General features: G+C 29.0%; 1 protein-coding gene across 1 annotated transcript; it reads left to right on the forward strand.

Moving 5' to 3' along the window:
- Positions 1-473: 473 nt before the first annotated feature.
- LOC114181361 (uncharacterized oxidoreductase At4g09670-like) lies at positions 474-4,373 on the forward strand. The gene is made up of 2 exons (XM_028067787.1): positions 474-1,007; positions 3,484-4,373. The coding sequence occupies exons 1-2, from the start codon at positions 540-542 to the stop codon at positions 4,111-4,113; spliced, it is 1,098 nt and encodes a 365-aa protein (XP_027923588.1). The 5' UTR covers positions 474-539; the 3' UTR covers positions 4,114-4,373.
- The last annotated feature ends 17,135 nt before the right edge of the window (positions 4,374-21,508 follow it).

Here is a 21,508-nt window from a genome sequence, read left to right on the forward strand (position 1 = left end):
TTGTTTAATGGGAAAACGAGAATGCAAAAAAGCTATAAATTTAAAATATCATTTGAGTCAAATAAATACATCCGCTTCAGTAAGTGAACAAATTATTTCTTCTAGAAGCTTTTTGGCTCTAAATAGCTCGTGGGAAAAAATATATTTGAAGGTCAACTATGGTTATGTTTCTTAATCTCCACCAAATCAAGAATCACTAATTTATTTCAATAATTGGCATTTATTTTGAATAATAATCCACAAAAGACATAATAATAAAATAAAGAAGTGATTCCTTTTCTTTCTCCTGGAGACATGGAAATTCTTTTAAAGGGTAAAATGTGATGTCTATTAAAATAAAAATGAAGCATAGTTTCTTAGGTCAATAAGCTACATTTAATAACGTCTTGGGATCCAACCACCAGCAATTATAATGCTAAATTAATGATATTTTAAAACCACATGCGATTTGGTCCCCTAGATAAATACTTGTTAACCATAGTGTTTATCTCTAAGCACTACAAACTAATCACTCTCTAATCTCTCATAGTGTCACAAATATGAGCGAAGAGGAAAATGCAGTGCGTTTCGGCATTCTTGGGTGTGCTAACATCTCCATCAAGCTATGCAAAGCCATAAGCAAAGCACCAAACGCGAAGCTCCACGCCATAGCCAGTCGTTGGGTCGAAAAGGCTGAATCTTTCGCGGCCGAACAGAAGCTACCTAAGACGGTTAAGGTTTATGGAAATTACGAGAATGTGTTGGAAGATGATGAAGTGGATGCCGTTTATATTCCTCTTCCGACGGGTTTGCATGTGACATGGGCGGTGAAGGCGGCGGAGAGAGGGAAGCATGTACTGCTGGAGAAGCCGGCGGCGATGAGCGTGGCGGAGCTTGACCGGATTCTTGAGGCTTGTGAGGGTCATGGGGTGCAGTTCATGGATGGCACCATGTGGATGCACCACCCTCGAACGGCTAAAATGAAAGAGGCTTTATCTGATGCTCAACGCTTTGGTCAACTCAAATGGGTATGTGCAAATTAATCAATTCATAATATATATATTTCCTTTTTGTTCTTTTTCTTGTGAAAAATATAGTTTAAATTTGAATTACCTTATGGATTCATTATTGCATGAGTATACATACTAAAAAAAAATCATTAAATAACTATTTTGAGAGATTATTTAGAATCTAAATTAGTCTTTAATATTAATCATTAATATTTTTGTTATCAAAAATTTAGTCTTTAAATTAGATTAAGATTAAGTTAGACACTAATTTTCTAATTGTTAAATTTAGATTCTAATATTAATTAAAAAATTTATTATAATAAAAAAAATTTTAGATACTTTTATAAATTAATATTTAAATTAGTTATTATAATGATTAATTATTTTTTCTATAAAATTAATTGTTATATAGTGATTTCTTTTGGTAATTGTTAAATTTTTTCCTTTTTTGTTGGTTTTGGTTTAGAGATAATCGGTGGTATTTTAAGGTTTCCTAGAAGGATTTGCGAATTGAAGTTGTTAAATGAAAGGTTTTTTGAAGTTTTTTTTTTTTTCTGTTTTCGGGGATTTATTTAATTAGTTTACATATATTTATCAAAGCTTACAATTAAAATCTCGCCGTATATTAACAAAACTTGTATACATGGTAGGCTTTTTCTATTTGATTTTGGCAATTTTAGAATATCTTATTTTTTAAATTTTTTTAAAGAGGAACAAATTTTATATTTGTGTTATCTACTTTTTTCATCGTTTTCTACATTTTAAAGCACTCTCTTCTTTCACGTCTTTTATTTATTGTAAACTTTTACACACGCGTAGATGTTTGTCTTTTCTCGAGCTAGCTTTCTACGAGAAACACATCTACACTCAATTGTGATGCTCGAAGTTGAGGAAAGGTAAATCTAGTAAGCATAGGTTTTTATTATTTAATTAATTCATTTTGGTTTTCTTTACGAACTAAACTCAACACGATTAAACTTGTCTTTTGGTGTCAAAAGTTTGTCACCACTTTACTCGACACAATGTTATTCAACTTTAGCAGATCGATAAGAATGCTGAATATTTAACTATTTTGTTACATAATTTTTACACGTGACAACACTTTCACATTTTGTTAATAAAATAGGTTTTTTTTTCTTGCTAGCAAAGGTGGTCTGGTTCGAAATGAAATGGCTGTGAGAGAAAGTTGATTTTTATATCGTCCATGTTGTAATATGAAAATGTTGTCATTTGTTACATTTTCTTTTTTTATAAAACGTGATTGGACGATACAAAAGATTAAATATTATGCATTATTGATGTAAATATTATACAAAAGATAATTCCTTTCAATGCCCCCTTCAGCCCAATATCATACTTAGGATTAATTGTCAATACTGACATTATTCAACTGCTGACTTAAAAATTAACATATACTAAATTAAAAATTATAGCCAAATTGCGGATATTTTAAAAACCTAAATCATTAAAAGAAATGGAAAAATGAAAATTATAGATCATGAATCGTAGAGGCAAAAAATTCAATTGTTCTTATTACATATTACATCTGTAATATATTTGTTGACTTCTTTACTTCATTTTTTCTATACCTTTACTGATATAATATTAAGCACTCTAACATTCTGTTCTTTATTTAAATAATCATTCAGTGTTTTCTTGATATATATTTCCAATTTTTCAAAATGATCATTTTTATGTAAAAGGGACTTTGGAATCACATGTTTTGAAAAAAAAAATTGAAACAAATTTTTCAGAAATTTTGGAATAAAATTTTTGGAATGCATGAAATACATTTTGATTTTTTCTTCTTCCAAAATATGACTTTTGAAACACATGATATTATCTTCCAAAACGAATTTTTTGAAAAATTATACACATTCTGTAAATAAATTGTTTTTCTGAACACGTGAAATTTGTTTGGGGAAGAGTTATTTAGAATGTGCTTTTTTTTTCGTGTTTTCTCTCTTCTTCTTCCTTTACAGTATTCTCTCTCGCTTATTTCTCCTCTGCAACAATGATGGCCACGATGGAACAGTGTCTATTTAATGATAATGGCAGCAGCAATAATGAAGGGTAGTTTAGTCTTTTTATTAATATGGACCGGGTAGTTTAGTCTTTGTAATTAATATGGGGCTGCATTATTAGTAACTGTGGAGGTGCAGAAAGCAATACCTTAAGTTATGGGCCATTATATATGATCCAAACTCTTCCAAAACTTATATATGTAAATATTAAGAAGCCTGTTATAACCTAAGTCAATCTTACAAGTTTTGATATCACAATAAATGCAAAAATGAGTTTGATGTGATTGTTAAAAATATAAATTTTAAATCTAATTCAATTCTATGATAATCATAAGGTTTATAATATGTGGGTTGTCGATATATTATATATTCTACATTATCTTATCTTTAATTGACATGTTGAATAGTGATACTGTGAGAGATTAGATTAATATTGTGTTTTGTGTTTTGCATGTGTTGTTGTTCTTCAGATACACACTTGTCTGACATACAACCCTGGTCCTGAATTTCTGAAAAGTAGCATTCGCGTGAAGGCAGATTTAGATGGTCTGGGTGCCTTAGGAGACACCGGTTGGTATTGCATCAGAGCCATCTTATGGGCTGTGGATTACGAGCTTCCAAAATCAGTGCTTGCATTCCCAGGAGCCATTCTCAACCAAGAAGGTGTCATAATCTCTTGCGGCTCTTCCATGCACTGGGAAGATGGAAGATCCGCCACCTTTCACTGCTCCTTCTTATCCCACCTAACCTTCGATGTAACACTTCTGGGAACAAAAGGCTGTCTTCGTCTGCACGATTTTCCCCTTCCCTTTGAAGAAAACTTGGGTTATGCCACCTTTTCGGAGGCCTCAGAGTTGGACTATGCCAACATCGAACCGGGAAGGTGGTGCCCTAAGCCGAATGAGCACGTTGTGGAGACACAGTTTTCTCAAGAAGTTTGCATGGTTATGGAGTTTGCTGATTTGGTTCAGAAGGTTAAGAGATGTGAAATGAAGCCTCAGAAAACTTGGCCACTTTTGAGCAGAAAGACTCAACTTGTGTTGGATGCAGTGAAAGACTCCATCCACAAAGGTTACCAACCTGTTCAAATTGTGAGTTAAATGATGAAGCATATATAGCAATTTTTTCTGCAGCATTTGTCTGAGTGAAAATGGAGTTAAATAATATATATAACCTTTTCATAAATAATTGGTGTGCAATTTGTATTTCTTACCGATCTTTAAAAAAAAGAAAACTGCTCACTGATTATTTATGATGGTGTTGTTTAATCTGATTCCATTTTTACTTAGACTAAGTTAGATAACTTCTTTCTGTATACCTGTTATATATGTACAAAGATGAGAATCAATGTTTTGGCAAATTGCAACTCTTGATGTGTTTGCTTAATTGTTGAAACTAATTTATGTTAATTATGAGTACATGACGTTTATAACTGATAATAGTAGTAATATTTAGAAGAAATAAAATTACAAGTGCCTGATCAACACTAATTTATAGTTTCTCCCAGATAATAGTAGATAAAACTATTATGCATTTGCATACACAATAGTATAAAAAATAGAGATTTTTTTAACATTTACGAAGGTGCAAAAGGAAAATATGGGGTGTGAAAAGAAATCTCTTTATGCTTGGATCTAGTGTTTTTATTGCTTGGGCTTGTCACTCATAGAAATGAATAAGCTGATGGCCCATGCATAAATATAGTCATTTGGTAGATGTAATTTTAATTTAGGTATGCAAAATATAATTAAAATTAATTTAAATGTATTTTTAATTTTTATTATGTAAAATTACTTAAAAAATAATTTTATTTATATATAAAAATTAATTATAACTGCTTTTGTTTAAAAGTTAATAAGAATCATTTGCATGCACTTTTAATTTGGTAGTTGTAAATATATAAATATAGTTTTTTTTAATTACTTTCTTTTGAAACAATTACTTTCTCTGCAATGCAACCGGGTTGTTTAATAACTTCTTTTTTCTCGTTGACTGAATTTATGTAAGAATAGCAATATCAAATAAAAGTACTTTGGAAACTTCTTTTGTTAACATACATTTGCCGAGAAAAAAAAATTAAAAATACAAATCACGTTATAATAATTTTTTTTTTATTAAATTTGAGTTTACAATATATTTTTATTAAAATTTATATTTACAAACTTTAATGCAAGCAGACATTTTGGACTAGAGTTACACATTATGTTAAAAATGAAGTTCCACATCGGTTGGTTTCATTTTCTGAACTTCTAATTTTTATTATATGAAGGAGTTAGATTGTTTTTTTAAAAGTGATTTAAAGTTCTTTTAATATTGATTTTATTTCATAAAAAAAAATTAAGAGAAAAAAAGTTGATGATTTTTATGGTAATGATACTTTTCGTTTTAAGAATTATTTTACTTATTCTTTGGAATATATAATAATAATATAAAATTTATTTAAATAATGCATTTTCAATTGTTAATTTTATTTTGTTTTTATTTTAAAAGTTTTATATATTATTTTACTCTCACACCTAACACACAATCACAGTGGTGCTCTAACTCTAAAGTAAGTATATTTTTTTCATATAAATTTAATCCCTTGTTATTAGTTAATAGTAAATTGTACATGTCTAAAATAATTGGTATTATATAATTTAAACCATATTATGTTTGAATAGTTGAGACGGTGGAAAGAACAAAATAATAATAATAATAATAATATATTTTACTATTATAAACTGTAAAAGGTTTTATAGGAATAAGATGGAAATCAATAACTTTTCATCTCGTAGCTATATTTGCCTAACCACGTGGTGAACCGAACTGAGTCACCAATCAAAATTAGGTTTCAAATGTCATACCATTGTCAATCGCATTAGTTGGTTACATTTTCCAAACCGAACAAAATCACCGAAAGCAGAGGATGCACAGTATAAAGACATACATGTTAGATTTTCCCTTTAATATCTCAGAAAGTGTTTTTCGTAGCTCAAAACATAATATGCTTGGAATGTGTTTTATTACACATGTATTATAAGATACACTCAGACATTTCTAAGATATGTTAAAAAAAATTGTATTTATTGAACATTTATTCGATGATATGATCAGACATTTTTATGTCGTTTTATTATACATTTATTATAGGATAAGCTAGTTCAGAATGTATGTCTTTCCTATCTTTTTGTCACACATATTCGGTCTATCTATAATTATTTACAATAAATTAAATTTTTTATTGATTTTTTTAAATTTTATTTAAGTAAAAGAATTTTAAAATTACAGTTATTCTACCACAGCCAATAAGATTAAATATATCTTTTATTTATCTATCTTCATTTTTTTTGGTCTTCTATAATTTCAATAACTATATAATAGCTTCTACACCATTCACATATGAATTTATTATATTAAATATATTAAATGAAAAGAAAAAGCAAAACAAAAATATTATAGTGAAAGATATTTAGAGGTACTTTGAGTTTTTTAAAACAACTCTTTTATTTAATACTCCCACATCACATTTCAAAAGTTTCTCTACATAATTACAATTCAACTTTAAAATAAAAAAAACAATATTTTATTATTTATAACAATAAATTTTATTTTAAATAATAATTAAATTTAAATTTAAAAAGTACAAAAGTACAAACTGTTTAACATTCTTTATACTTCCTGAAAAAAAATAAGTACAATTTATTTAATTATGATATAATATAAAGGAATTAAAAGTTATTATTTTTCAATATATAAAGCAACTCATATAAGTTACTTTTATTGAAAATATTTTAAAAGGTATATAATTATTTTGTTACCAAAAAAATGTTTTACTATATTTCATATTCAGGTAAATAAGCTTAAAAACACTATAAAAAAAAAGAAAAGAGAAAGAGTAACAAATACTCTTTTCATTTCAACGCTTTAGTTAGTACATGACACATAAGAAACTATAATGGTTATATGTAAAAACTAAAATACTCCATAATTAATGTAAGAATTTTACAAAATTTTGTACCATATAGGAAAAAATATTATAAATGTTAACTTGGATTTTAGAACAACTAGTCTTAAAAGCACAATGTATAATGACAAATCATCACACTTTCCTTTATGGATTTTCTTGTGCTCATATTAATTTTCTTGTTCTAGTTAAATATGCATTTATGGATTGGAAAAGATACAAAATTTGTTTTAAATAAATAGTAATTTAAGATTCTATTATGATATTATGATAAGAAGTGAATTATAAACTTAATTTAACTTTATAAAAATAATTTATAAGATGAGATTTATATTCATTTATATATTTTAAATTAGTTGATTTTATTTTAGTCGATGTGAGAATTTTGAAAAAAAAAATATTGTGAGAAAGAGAAGTAAGGATATGCTTAAACAAGTTTTCTAATTTATAAACGAAAAGGACAAAAAAGACTAGAAAAGTGAATTTTGTTAAAATTACATATTTGCAACGATACCTAAAATAAAATCTAAAAAACTTGTGGAAAAGCAAGAAAACATATTTTCTAGGGGCGAAAGGTATCATGTGACTTATGGTCCTATGTTAATGTTATAGGGTGAGGTATGGTATGCCATCTCAGGCTTTTCCAAGCACTATCAAAAGCATGAAAGCAATTTGTCATAAAGCAAACATGGAACCATAAGGCCAAAAAAGGGGACACAAACCCCACAACACCCCATCATCGTTTCACTTTTTTCTTATTCATCATCAAAAAACATTGTCAATTTTCAAAACCTAGACTCGTGTGCTATATAATGTTATTCCATGCATCTATCTTAACTATTTCTTCGTCATTTTCATGTCCATGTTAATTGCAAGTGTTTATTAATCATGACGTGTAACATTTAAGGCCGAGTATTCTTGATTTCAACTTTCTAGGTTGCTATTTGAAATCTTGTGCGATGGATCACAGTTTCATCCTAAGCATGCAAAAAAGGTCAAAAGGATAGTCACCTCATGCCACCGCAATCACTAGACAACAAAACTTTTCAAAGAATTGATTTTTGAGGTGATGTTCAAATCTTATACTTTTCATTCAAAGTTGTTTTCTAATTACTGTTTCAGGGACTTGTGTTCTCTTTTGCTAGCTACATTGCATAAACTCCAGAAAAGATCTCTGTTATCACACTGTAAAATATGTTCATATTATTAATTGTTGAATCACAAATGCTTTATTTTCACCATAATTATCGCAAAGGTTGTATTATTGATATGATTGAATGAGCATGTAATAAATATGTTTTACACTGTTAAGACTACGAAAATTGAGTACATAAACTGCCTTTTACATAAGTGGGTCTATATCTTTTTTGTTTTGGTGACATTCTATAGTAGCTTCAAATTTTAGTTTATATAAAAATTACTATTTTAAATTGACATTTTAGTTTATATGCAAAAAATGATAGATATATAATAATTTTTCATCACTTATTATTAAGAGTTTTGTTATTTTTTTATCAAACACATTTTACTTTGCTATTACTAATTTTTTTTACTAAATATTTTAAAATAGACAGATAATTATATAAATATAATTAAATTTGTGGTGCTTAATGAATAGTTTTTTCAAAATACAAACATTATGCATCATGCATTTTATATATATATATATATATATATATATATATATATATATATATATATATATATATATATATATATATTCATGTATACAATATTTGCATAACTATGCATTCTTGAGACCTTCATTGCATCTACAATATCATATTTACAATCGTCTAATTAACACATGTGGTAGACGTACTATCCAACAAAGTAAGGTAAGTTGACATATTTTTATCACTACAAGAAAATATTTTATTAAAATTAATTTTAGTAACCAAAAGTTGTTAGTCACTATAGTGACCAATTTAAATATCAATTTACTATTGGTTACTAAAATAGTCACTATTATGAATAAAAAATTATAATTGGTTATTGTTTTATGACAATGAAATGGGAAAAATGATGGAGTACTTATTGTTAAGACTTTGGCAAGTGTACCAAGTCGCGCAAGTAGTAACCGGTAAGACCGGGATATCGTTTCCCAAGAGACTCGTGTATACTAATTAATTGTGTAATTAGTGACTAATTTAAACTAATGAATAAATTCATATTTTGAGTTTCAATGTATGAAATTAAATTTTGCATAAATAATTAAAATTGAACTTTGGAAGTTAAAGGCACATAGTGAATGGAAAAGATTAGAAATGATATGACTTGATATTGCCGGGGTTAGAATTGAAGAAATTGAAGAAATGGAAGAAAAAGAGATACCAATAGGAAGATGGAGTTGTTCCCACAAGCCCTAACACTCCTTCAAGCTCTCCAAATGCGTTCTTCGTGTCTCCAAAATGCCAAAGATGCGTTTCCCCTCGCGAAAACAGAAAAAGAAGAGCCAACTTGCCACATCAGCGAAAACTGGCGCCTTGCGGAAGGGTCTCACCGACAGGCGCTAGCGACAAAACAGTGGGCAAAACTACCCGCTACCGCCCAGCGGTGTCCAGGTCCCGCCAGGCGGTGACTAACAGTAGCGCCTGTTTGGCGCTTGGCTGGCGGTCTGTTCCGCTTGGCGTTGGCTTCGCGTCGTCAGGTGCTTCCTGTTGACATTTTCCTTCTTCTCCTTGCTATTTCGGGTCACTCATTAGTCTGGATTTTTGGAACAAAGCTTCCCATCTACAGAAAGGACACAAAAAATGGGGATTAGTGGTATATTTAAATCAATGTAACCCAAAATGTATTTATTTACAAAAGTAAGGTAAAATTGAGAATTAAGTAGGTTAAAAGCTTTGGAAGAGATGATTTTGCTAATGAAATATAGCTTGGATAATGGTAAAAATTAATATTATCACTTATCCATCGCAAATTTTGTGATATGTTAGGGTATCATGATCGCGACACAGGAGCAAACACAAAAAAGTCTGTTCCAGTGAAGATAATGTTCTATTTACCTATAATTCCAAAGGTGAAGTAGCTCGGGCGTGTTACATAATCCCTCATAAGGTGAAGCTTGGAAGCATTTTGATCAGTTACATCCAGACTTTGCAACCGATCCACACAACATACGCTTGGGTTTATGCTTTAATGGATTTAACCCATTCACTCAATCATCAATATCCCTTACTCTTGTTGGCCAATAATTGTCACCCCATACAATCTTCCCCATGAAATGAGCATGACAAAGCCATTTATGTTCTTAAGTTGTCTAATGCCATCCAACGACAGGAATTTATGTGTATCTTGAATCTTTGGTGGATGATCTAAAGAAGTTGTGGACTGGTATAGATACATATGATATTTCAAGAAAGAAGAATTTTATCATGAGAGTCGGTTTAATGTGGACTATAAATGATTTCTCTACATATGGGATATATCTAGTTGGGGTACTTAAGGTAAATTGGCCTATCCACATTGTATGGAGCATTCAAAAGCCTTTACATTAGAAAATGGGGAAAAAAAATTGCTGGTTTGACCCACCACCTACAACAACACTTGATTTGGTTTAGGAAGAGTAAGGTATTAACTAACGGCCACAGAAAATCCTTGTTTGCCAAAATTACAAGGATATGGCGAGTTTCATAACTGGAGGAAAAAAAGTATATTTTGGAATCTTCCTTATTGGAAATATAATCTCTTAAGACACAACCTAGATGTCATGCACATAGAAAAGAATTCTTTGACAATATATTGAACATTGCCATGAATGTCAGTGGTAAAACCAAAGACAATGAGAAAGAAAGGATGAATCTCGCTTTGTATTGTAGTCGCCCTGACTTAGAGCTCAAACCGCTAGCTAATGGAAAAAGATCTAAGCAAAAAGCCATTACTCTTTAAGTATTGAGGAAGCGAAATTAGTTTGTCGTTGGATAAAAGAACTCAGGGTGCTTGATGGTTATTCATTGAACTTGGCAATATGTGTTGATGTTGAAAAGGGAAGGATACACAAGGTGAAAAATCATGATTGTCATGTGTTCATGGAGTGCTTACTTCCTATTGCATTTAGTACATTGCCAATGCATGCTTTGAATCCCCTAACCGAAATAAGTAATTTCTTTAAAGATTTATGCTCTACGACATTGAGATATGAAGATTTGGTTATAATGAAAGAAAACATTTCACTAATTCATTGATTCAATGGAAAATCTCCTAATTCATCTTGCATATGAAGTTAGACTTGGTGGTCCAGTTCAATACAGTGGATGTATCATTTTGAAAAGTAATACATGATTAATGTATTTCATTTCATATAAAATTTCTTTAACTATTACGAAGCATGACCCATTTATTGTATTTGTATAGTTTTGTGAGAGATTCTGAGCTATCAATAAAAAATAAGGTAAGGATTGAAGGATCGATACATGCATCTTACATATACCGAGATACAATTTATTTGTGTTCCCATTATTTCAAAAGTTATATGTTGTCATTACCGAAGTAGTAAAAAGGAAATGCGAGTTAAAAATCAAATATGTGTACCATCGCTATCCATCTTCAGTCATCCAACTCGTTATATGTATATAAATTTCTCAATTATAATTCCTAAAATATATTTTTCATACAACATAATACAGAAGTTATAGTTTTGTAAGGTGTAGCTTACAAAAAAGTTGGTCAGTAAAACATATTTGGTTTTGTTATCTGGTTTGTTTTTAAGTAACATTACATAATAAAAGAAAAATATTCAATGCATTTTTTTCATTTGAGTTAGTGTTAAAATGACAAAAGTAGATTTTGGGTAAAACAAATATGTTCATGAAGATACTCTGTTGAAACTACTATCAATGAAATAAGAGCTGAAAAAATTAGCTGTAGTTTCACGTTTCAATTCTTTCACATAAAATAGTTTAAAAATATTAGAAAATGTTATGGTATTGGAAAACTTTCATTGCAAAAGTAGATTATTGATTATTAGTAATAAAGGTGGAGCTCCATGGAAAATCATAATTAGGGCAAGAGGATTCGCCGCAAAAACCTGTCGGCGCTGACAATTGTTGACCACGCTAAGTTAATCATCAATTACAAGCTAATAAAACACATTGCTCTAGGTTTGTCAACTCTCACAGAGTTTAATATCAGTGATTTTGCAAAAAAATAGATTTTCTTCACTTTATTGTCATTGATAATGCTATTACTACAGTTTTAAAGTTACTAAGAATGATTCAAAAACATGGTTTCATATAATAAAATAATGAAAATATTAAAAAAATCAAACATTTGATTAATTTAGTAGGCGGTGATATTTTAAGTTTTAACACAACCAAATATGAGTTTAGTTATTTTTTAAAGGAGTTAAGTGTGATTTTTTTTTTAAAAAATAAAGAATTATATAATTTAAATGTCTCTTAATAGTAACACTTTTACTTCTTTCTAATAAAGAATACATGTTTATAATATATAAATATATAAATAAGTGCAGACAGAAAGAGACTCATCTTTGGTATAAATTTTATTTACAAATTCAATGGTGGTTTTGCTAAATACGAGGGTCTATTAAAGAACAAAATTCAATACTCTCTTGCAAAGAAATTAAATGTATTGTTAATATCTAAAAAAATTGGCACGCCAAAACATGCATAATTCAAAACAAAAAGGGATAAAAGTGTAATACAACTAAAAGAGAATTCATATTTTAAGAGAGTACTGAAACTTAAGAACATTATAACTTGTATAACTACACTACTGCAGTGAAAGTGTTATACTAAAGTTATTTTCCATGTCTAAAATAAGATTTTAGTTGATAATAATCGTAGTGTATAACCTTTGATAGGCTAATAATGTTTCTTTTAGAACCATATTTCATTATTCATACGTGTTTATGAAACAAGTTATCTAACATTTATCAAATTATATTACATAAAAGTGCAGAAATTGATTATCTTTTGCATAAATTTTATTCAGTAATCGAATATTGTTTCGCTAAGTTCGAGGACCTTATTAAAGAAGAGAATTCAATACTCTCTTTGCAGATGGTATCAAAATCTTACACATGGACAGAACTGTGATAGAGTATGTAGAGGCAGTTGGTCCCAAAGGAAGTACCTTCTAATTAAAGTTAAAATAAATTTTTGTCACTACAATATTAGTCCAAAATATCAAATTGTTTTTTCTTATTCTGACTTTTTAAAATTTTACCCATAGTTTTCTTTCTTGTATGTCTCTACTTAGAAAATTTTGATATTGAATTTTTAACATATTATTCAAAATAATCATTATGCATGCTTAATTTGGGACTTTGCGAGTCTTTCATAAAAATAAACAGGGTGATGTTTTAATGTTCTTGAGATTAAAGTCGGAAATCAGAATCTTCAAAACAAGAAAAAAATGAAATACTATATGTTTTTTTTATAATTTAATTACAAATTGTTTTTGAAAAATGATGTTATACGTGACATCAACGTTTTGAGAAAATAATTGAAGTTTCCTTGTTTCAAAACAAGCATCACTGTTCTTCTTCTGACGCTTCATTTAGATTCCCAACCATTTGTGTAGTCATTCATTCATATTTGCTCACTATTTTCATATAACTTTTTTTATATGAAGAAAATTCAAGCCACACACTCTTACATATTTTTACATGGAGATGATAACAAAGTTACCTTGCCAATTTGAATTATTTAAATCTTATAACATATGACCTCTTTAATATTAGAAAATAATAATTTTCTTTTAATAATATGTCAAGAACTTTTATTCCACATTTTTTTTCTAAGAAAAAATGTTTGAGTTAAAATATTTTAAGTTAAGTGAAAATGTGCTCGCTTAAGAAAAGATATTTGAACTGTGAGTTATTACCAAAAAGAGCTTCTCATTGCTTATAGACATCTATTCACATACGATGTAATATTAACACGTAGAAAATTCATATCAACGATTCGATCATTCTAACAATTTGAACAAAACAAATATTTATCTTTGAACTTTTACATCTCACATACAAACTTTACAACCCTGTAGAGATAAAATTATATTTAAAATATTGATTAGATTTAATTATAACAATTTTCATTAGAATTTTTATATTATGCTCTCATATTTAGTAAAAATGAGAAACAGAGTCAAATATCTAAAACAAAGACAGAAAAAATATATTCCTTATAAAATATAACAAAAAAGTTATTTGAAATATAAATATTTAATAAAATATTTAAATATCTACTCATGAACTGTTTTCTAGATCCTTCCTACAAGGTCAATAAATTTTAATTTTATTTCCATATGTTTTTATCTTTTAAAAGACGTTTCTAATATTTATTATTTATTTTGTCATTGACCATTCATGTATTTAATACAATTAAATACAATTAATGCCTGTGGTACACTATGATACTTTAATTTTTTTTTTCGAAACCACCAACTCGGCTCTACACCTAATTTAAAAAAAAAAAATAGTATTTATGGATTTTATGGAGCAGAAAACAAAAGAAAAATCATGTTATAAAACTAAAACTAAAGTTTATGTATTTTACAAGAACTAAAATACTTTACATTTTCATGAATTATCAACGAAAACCAAAACTAAAACATATTTATTTAAAAAAAAAAAAAACTAAAAACCCAACGAAGGTAAAAGTAAAATAAATAAAAAATTGTCTTAAAAAGCTTTAATTTATATTTTGGTGTTTCCCATTCTCTCCTCCATGACGAGCCTAGACACAAAAAAAGAGAAGAAAAAAGAAAGTGGGCCTAAAACTTGAAGGATTGGTCCCCTCTGTGGCATACCCTATCAAGTAAGATCTTTGGGATGTGTTTGGCAATGTGGCAGTCCGGCGGTGTGACTTTCACAGTGTGGCTTTCGGTTCCTATCTAAAGCCACTTCCCACTTTTGGCATTTTGGTGAATGCGCCACAAAAATTAATTCATATTATTCAAAACCCTTATTTTATTATATTCTAAATGCTACAATTTACCATACCTAGCACCACCTTATTATAAATACAGACATAGATGATGCACCAAATCATGCAGTCTCAGTCTCTTCCTAAGAGCAACTTACATGAAGAGGAACAGAGAGTGATGCAGCCAAGGATGACTTGCCGGCGTTATGCTGCATGATGCTTTTTACGGCGACTTTGCCGGCAAGTGGTTCTTGGCTACGTTTGGCTCTTTTCTTCTCATGTAAATGCTGCCTAGGACCAATTATTGCATCAGAAACTCCTTCACTTGCAGAACTTGCATACACTGCGGAAATATTGTGGTAAGTAGCCAAACTTGTGTTTTTGTGAAGAGTTTGAATATGTTAAATGTCCTTTTCTGTCATGTTTGTTTCCTTGAAGCTGCACTTATACAGGATTTTTGTTTATTTCGTTGAGAAAGATATGTAGGGAGAAACGGTGTAAAAGTAAAAGCTTTGTGTGGAAGTGTAAACTATGGACACTTGAAAGCTATTATGCAGAACAAAAATGGAAAAACATGAATGAGTTCTTTATGCTTTAATCTTAACATAGGATTTTGTATTTGTTTTTCCTTTTGTTGTTTATTATATAAATTGGTTTCTGCAGTGAAAACAATAGTTTTTTTTGGTATATTGTTTGACAGAGAGGTTGTGCATGTACGTGTTTTCTAGTGTTCTGCTTAATTGGCGTAGAGATCAAGATAATATGTCAGCATACAGCCAGGCCAAGAAACAGAGAATTGAAATTTTGAACTTTGAACAGGTAGTCCATTCATGCCATACATTATTGTCATTTTCTTTGACCAATTGAACATGGCACCAAAAAGATCCACATATTGATGAAGGTGATGTGACTGAGAGTGAACAAAAATTACAAAAGCAAACATGTATTTAGTCCTTTGTGTTTGTTTATACTTCATTTTTTTTGTATCTCTTTATTACATAACACTGTTGATCTCATTTACTGAAGATTTTAATTATTAGTTCCGAACAGTGATAGTTTAGTAAGGTGACAATGTATGTCACGGTATGAAAGTGAAATATATGTTGGAAAGGCACGTTTATCTGTGCACTGTCCGTGTCCATGTGCAAGAAAAATGCTTAATTGCATGCACATGCTGAACTTTTTGTACGTGGGGCCATCCAAAGTGGACCAAACAATTATATCTCTGCTTCTTTTGTACATTTTGAGTCTCCCAAAATGATTCCTGAAATGCATCATGTGCAGCAGTTATGTGTCATTGGTACGTAAGCAAAATTTATTTTTCTTTTCACATCTCTATATTATATGTATGTTTTTACACATAAAGATTATCTGCAATATTCATGTGTCTATGATGTTCCATCATCATTGAGTTATGGATAGCATTTATGAAGTAGCGGCGTACATTTTCATCAAGTGGACCACTCAAAATCTCTTTTCTTTCATCTAATTTATGAACTAATCTAGGGTTTTGTCTCACTATTTGGTTTAAGCTCTCTGTCATGTTACAGCAATTTTCTTCTTTCTAAAGCTCTCTCTTATAACTTCACCACAACCACCATTTTCTTTAAAAAAAACCTAATATTCTTCAATTATTTTCTGTCAAATGTTCATGGAGAGAATCAAATTAAGGAAAAGCCTTAGCCTCCCTTTTATAAGAAGAGGAGAAAGTCCCTTACAATGTTTTACTGGATGTGGGACTTCTTCTTCACATTTTCTCTGTTCATGTTCTTCACAGATTTCTCACATCACTATTAGAAACTCAAACATTGCAAGGAAATGAAGAGATAGATATAGAAGGGTATTTGAAGCCTTTCACGAATGAAAATACACAGACAGAAGATAAAATGACAGAGATTCCTTGACGACATCTACCAAGAAAGAGGCTGTCGGAGACACTAGATTAAGCAAACAAGAGTGAAAAATCTTGTATTGATATTCATTTTTGTATATATGCACTGTAAAATTTGCTAAAGCGATTTCATAGTTTTGCATGTTTCAGATGTTGAAGTTGTAGTGGAATTTTGGTGTGAACATTTTCCAGTTTCCGGCAAAAATTGTTCTCGGCGGTGAGAGTGGGACAGGACGAAGTACATAACGATAACAATGTCTTTTTTTTTTTTTGTTAATTAAAATTTAATCAATTCTAATCTTTAACCATTGAGATAATTTGATAACAAATTTAAGGACTAACAATGTCAGTGAACTCGGAGATTATTTAATATGATTCTTCACCCTGAAATCCACCTGAATAAAAATTGCATGAACTTTAAAATGACATCGGCAAAATCGAGAAAGAGAAGAAAAGGTTGAAGTGACTAAAATATTAGATTTTGTTTAGAAGTTTATTAAAGTTAATACTAGTTAATTTTTAACTGTTAAAAATGTGTGTCTGAATCAACTAATGAATTTTAAATTAGAGTGTTAATTTAATAAAGACTGCGTTAGAACAGGTGCAGTTGTTTTACTGTATATGACAAAGATCTTTAGTTTTACATACTCTTCAAATTATTTGAATCATTTTTAGTCTGAAAATCAATCACATTTAATGTTTATTGACTCTTTTTAAATATTTGTTTTAGGAAAAAATTAAACTCAAATCTATTTTCAGAAATTCTGCATCATATTGTTTCTTTAACAGTTGAATTTTTTAAATTTAGTTATCATTTTAGATGTTCTTTTTTGTCAAATATATATTACTTTTCACTTAATATCTTTAATTACTTTATACATACACAATATATATAAACTACACATTTGCTTAAATTGTTGACATTTTTACTGAAGTGTTTAATTAAACTACACATCTATATACATAAAAAACTTTCATTAAAATCCTCCAAAATTATTAAGCACACACAAATTCACTTCACCCTCAACAATAAAGATTTGCTCAATTATGTATATATCCTTTTTATTTGTGGGTTGTAACATGAGAGAGGACCCAAAACACAGAAGCTTTCTTTTTGGGCTATTGCTGATCCATGACAGCTTTAAATAACATTGATAGAAGCAAAACTAAATTGAGTAAAAAGGTTGAGAGAGGAAGGAGAAAGCACTATTGAATTCTGTGAATCTAAATTGCTTGACACATGATTCAAAGTTTGTTCATCAATTTCAGAGTCTAATGAGAGGTTGATTAATGTAATGATTACTTTGTATGTGAGGAGCTTCACAAACACAAGATTTTTTTCCACATAGATTGTGTTATTAGAAGGATAAGGATCCATTACATAACATGACTTTGTTAAGTACTGTTCTAGATTGGTTCTGCATTGGATGCTGAAAATGGCATTGAAGACTGATCATAAATATATGGTGTTTCTGAGGAAGCCACCGGTTTACATTATTCCCGAAAAGGAACAGAAGAAACACATGTGTCAACATCATTAATTTCATTGAGAAAGTAACCTTGACATTATCACAAACTTCTGAAAGTGCACACACAGTGAAAGATGGCAATTTATTACAAAACCTGAAACATAGAGTTTCCCCAAGTAGAGTGATGAAGCCATTATGGGATCCGTTGACCTTGCAGAGGATAGAACTGTAATGCAGAAGAACTAATAATCTGTCATTGTCAGATTGGAAAAAAAACAACAAGGGTGTAACAAATTCTTACTAACACAATCAAAAATCTATGGGGACCTCGTAGATTGGAAATGCCAACAACTAAATCATAATAAGATCAACAATGATACGATTTAGAACCTGTGTCTCAGTTCCTGTTTACTCCACAGTTTCACAATTAGTGGCTTTAAAAGGAATTTTAATTTCTACAAATTCAATTTGAAACAGTGTTACTTTCAAGCATGATGACTTTGTTACGAAGTGAGCACCCATAAGCCATTGTATTTTGTTGCATTCGAGCTTTCAATCCAACAGGATAATTGGCAATAAGCAAGTGACTTCGATTAAGCTTACCAGATACATATCTGATTTTTTGAATCATCTTGTACTTATTAAGTAAAAAATAGTTTAGTAATACAACTTCCTCCAATGTTTAAATTTTAGGAATTCACTAAGCTTAATTCATCTTTATGAGTATTATCTGCTGTTAATGTGGGCTGGTTTATTTTGTTTTACTTTTTTCGTTTTTGGTTTAGAAGAAGTGTGGGTTCCTGCACCTCCATATTTTCTTCCTGCATCTCATATTTTTTGAAAATTCCAATATACCACTACCAATGCATAATTATGGTTGAGATCGTCCGATCCATAAATATTTTGAATTGTATAATCTATAATACAAATTTACGTTTTAAATTGTATAATTTATAATATAGAATTACATTCCTGATTGTACCATTGTAATGTAATTTTACATTACGAATTGTATAATCTAATATGCACATGAATTCATGTGAATTATGGAATCTAGTTACATTCCACATATCCTTTATCGTGGATCTTTTGTAGTTAATTTCTATCTTTTTCATTACACTTCATATTATTGCTATCTTCCATTTGTTTTAATAGACATTTGTGAATGTTTTTAAGGTGGAGGTGAAGAAGAAAATGGAGTGGAACTGGAGAAAAATATGAAGGTGCCGGAGAGGAGGGAAGAAGAGGGAGGCAAAATTGATTTTTTACTTTGTTTTTTTGTGGGTGTAGTAAGAAAATATGGGGGTGTAGGAAGAAATTTTCAAAAGTGTGTTGAGGTGATCAATTTCGGGCCACACACAAGCAAATTATTCTTTATTCAAATGTACATAAAAACTAAATAAAAAATAACAATATCATCCCATTATGAACATTAAAAGAAAAAAATTAATTATTAAAATAAAGAATAAGATTAAGTTATGCAGCTACCCACTTTTGACATGCAAAGCAGTTTTGAAATGCAATACTATGATTAATAATAGTCTCTTATTTTAATATGAAGCAAATATGATTATAAAAGAAGTGTGAAGGGAAAAGTATAAGATTTGGATGTGAATCGTGATGATGTGATAATTTATTTTGGTTTGCGTGTTATGGTTGTGTTTGAACTTTGAAAGACAAAGAACAGAAGGGTGAAGAAGGTAGATTAACTAGGAAGAAATTCAACAAATTTTTGGAAGGAGTTTAGATATACAAATAATTGACGTATAAAAAATTGAGAAATAAGTGAATCGAAGGTGTTGGTTTTAATACATAGTTTATTTACTAAATGAAATGTTATCCAAAGGTTCATTGTGCTAATCACTAGTAAAAAATTTGGAGGATTTTTAGACCAATATTTTTCAATGGGTGTTTGTTAAAATCTGAAGAAGCAAGCTATGTGAAGAAATATTTCTTTAAAAAAATATTTAAAATGTCCTTTCTTTAAAATTGTGTAACTAAAAGATTGGTAGAATAATATAATGGAGTTAGTGACGGAAATAATAATTCATTGCTTAATATTTCATCACAAATTCAAATTAAACCATTCATCTGTTTTTTTTTTTTTCGTTACAAATATTTTCACTGTTGTCTAATGAATAAACTCGACACTTAATTTTTGTGCTTCGAATAAAAGAAAATCTCTCATTAATCGAGAAAGTAAACACTTAAGAAAAACGAAAAATCAATATCTCCGGTGAAAAATTGAGATAATAAATTCAATATTTCTTATGGAAATTTATAGAAAAATATTTAACTTGTGAAAAAAATTAAAGATACACATAATTCAAATTTGAAAAAACTCATTCAATACTAAGAACTGTCATTTTTCTTAAACTTGGATTTCCTCACATACCAAACCATAAATTCTACAGTATTCAATTTGTTTAGAAAAAAAGAATATTATTGTGTATAATTTTTATTAATCATTAAAATATCCTCTTGTACAACTAATATAAAATTATTATTTTATTTAATATTTTCTTAGTCAATTTTAATATTAATTATTATACAAGGCTTACTAAAGCTCACTTTGAATATTAATTATTGAATAAGTAGACTAAAACCCATTAACTATTGAATAACATCAAAGAGTAATAATAACAGTTGACTAAAACCCATTAATCATTAATTATTGAATAAATTGTTGAAATGTAATACTTATAATTATTAAAGTTTGAAATATAATACTTATTTTTTTGGTAATTTTTTCCTTTGTAATTTGGAATGAATACTTAGATCATAAAATATAGTTTACGTTTCATGAGCTGAAATTGTATTCTCAACGACACAGTTCAAAATTCCTAATTTTATATTGCGTAATTTAAAAGATATTTATAAATTTGTATAATTTAAAATACATCTTTAAAATTAAAAGTATATTTGGAATTATATAAATTAAAAATGTATTTTAAAATACATAGTTTAAAGATATTTAATTATAACCAGAAGTCAATTATTAGACTAAGTACTGTTGATGGCGATTGATGGTATGAATCAATTTCATTAATTACATAAAATGTAAGATGTGTTTGGTTCATCATTGAATCAATTCTCCATATAAGAATTAGTTATTTTTCTCTTGAATTTTTTATTTTTTAATTAATTTTGAAAACTAAATATGTACGATTTCCACATTTAAAAATTAATTATAATCAAGTTTACATCATTTTGATATAGAACTAAACACGCAAATCGTCAATTTATAACTCCGTTCTTATCGGCGACATCCTTATATGTGAAATGAATTCATGGTTA

The sequence above is a fragment of the Vigna unguiculata genome, chromosome 4 (assembly GCF_004118075.2).
Source record: "Vigna unguiculata cultivar IT97K-499-35 chromosome 4, ASM411807v1, whole genome shotgun sequence".
In the NCBI taxonomy this organism is placed as follows: Eukaryota; Viridiplantae; Streptophyta; class Magnoliopsida; order Fabales; family Fabaceae; genus Vigna; species Vigna unguiculata.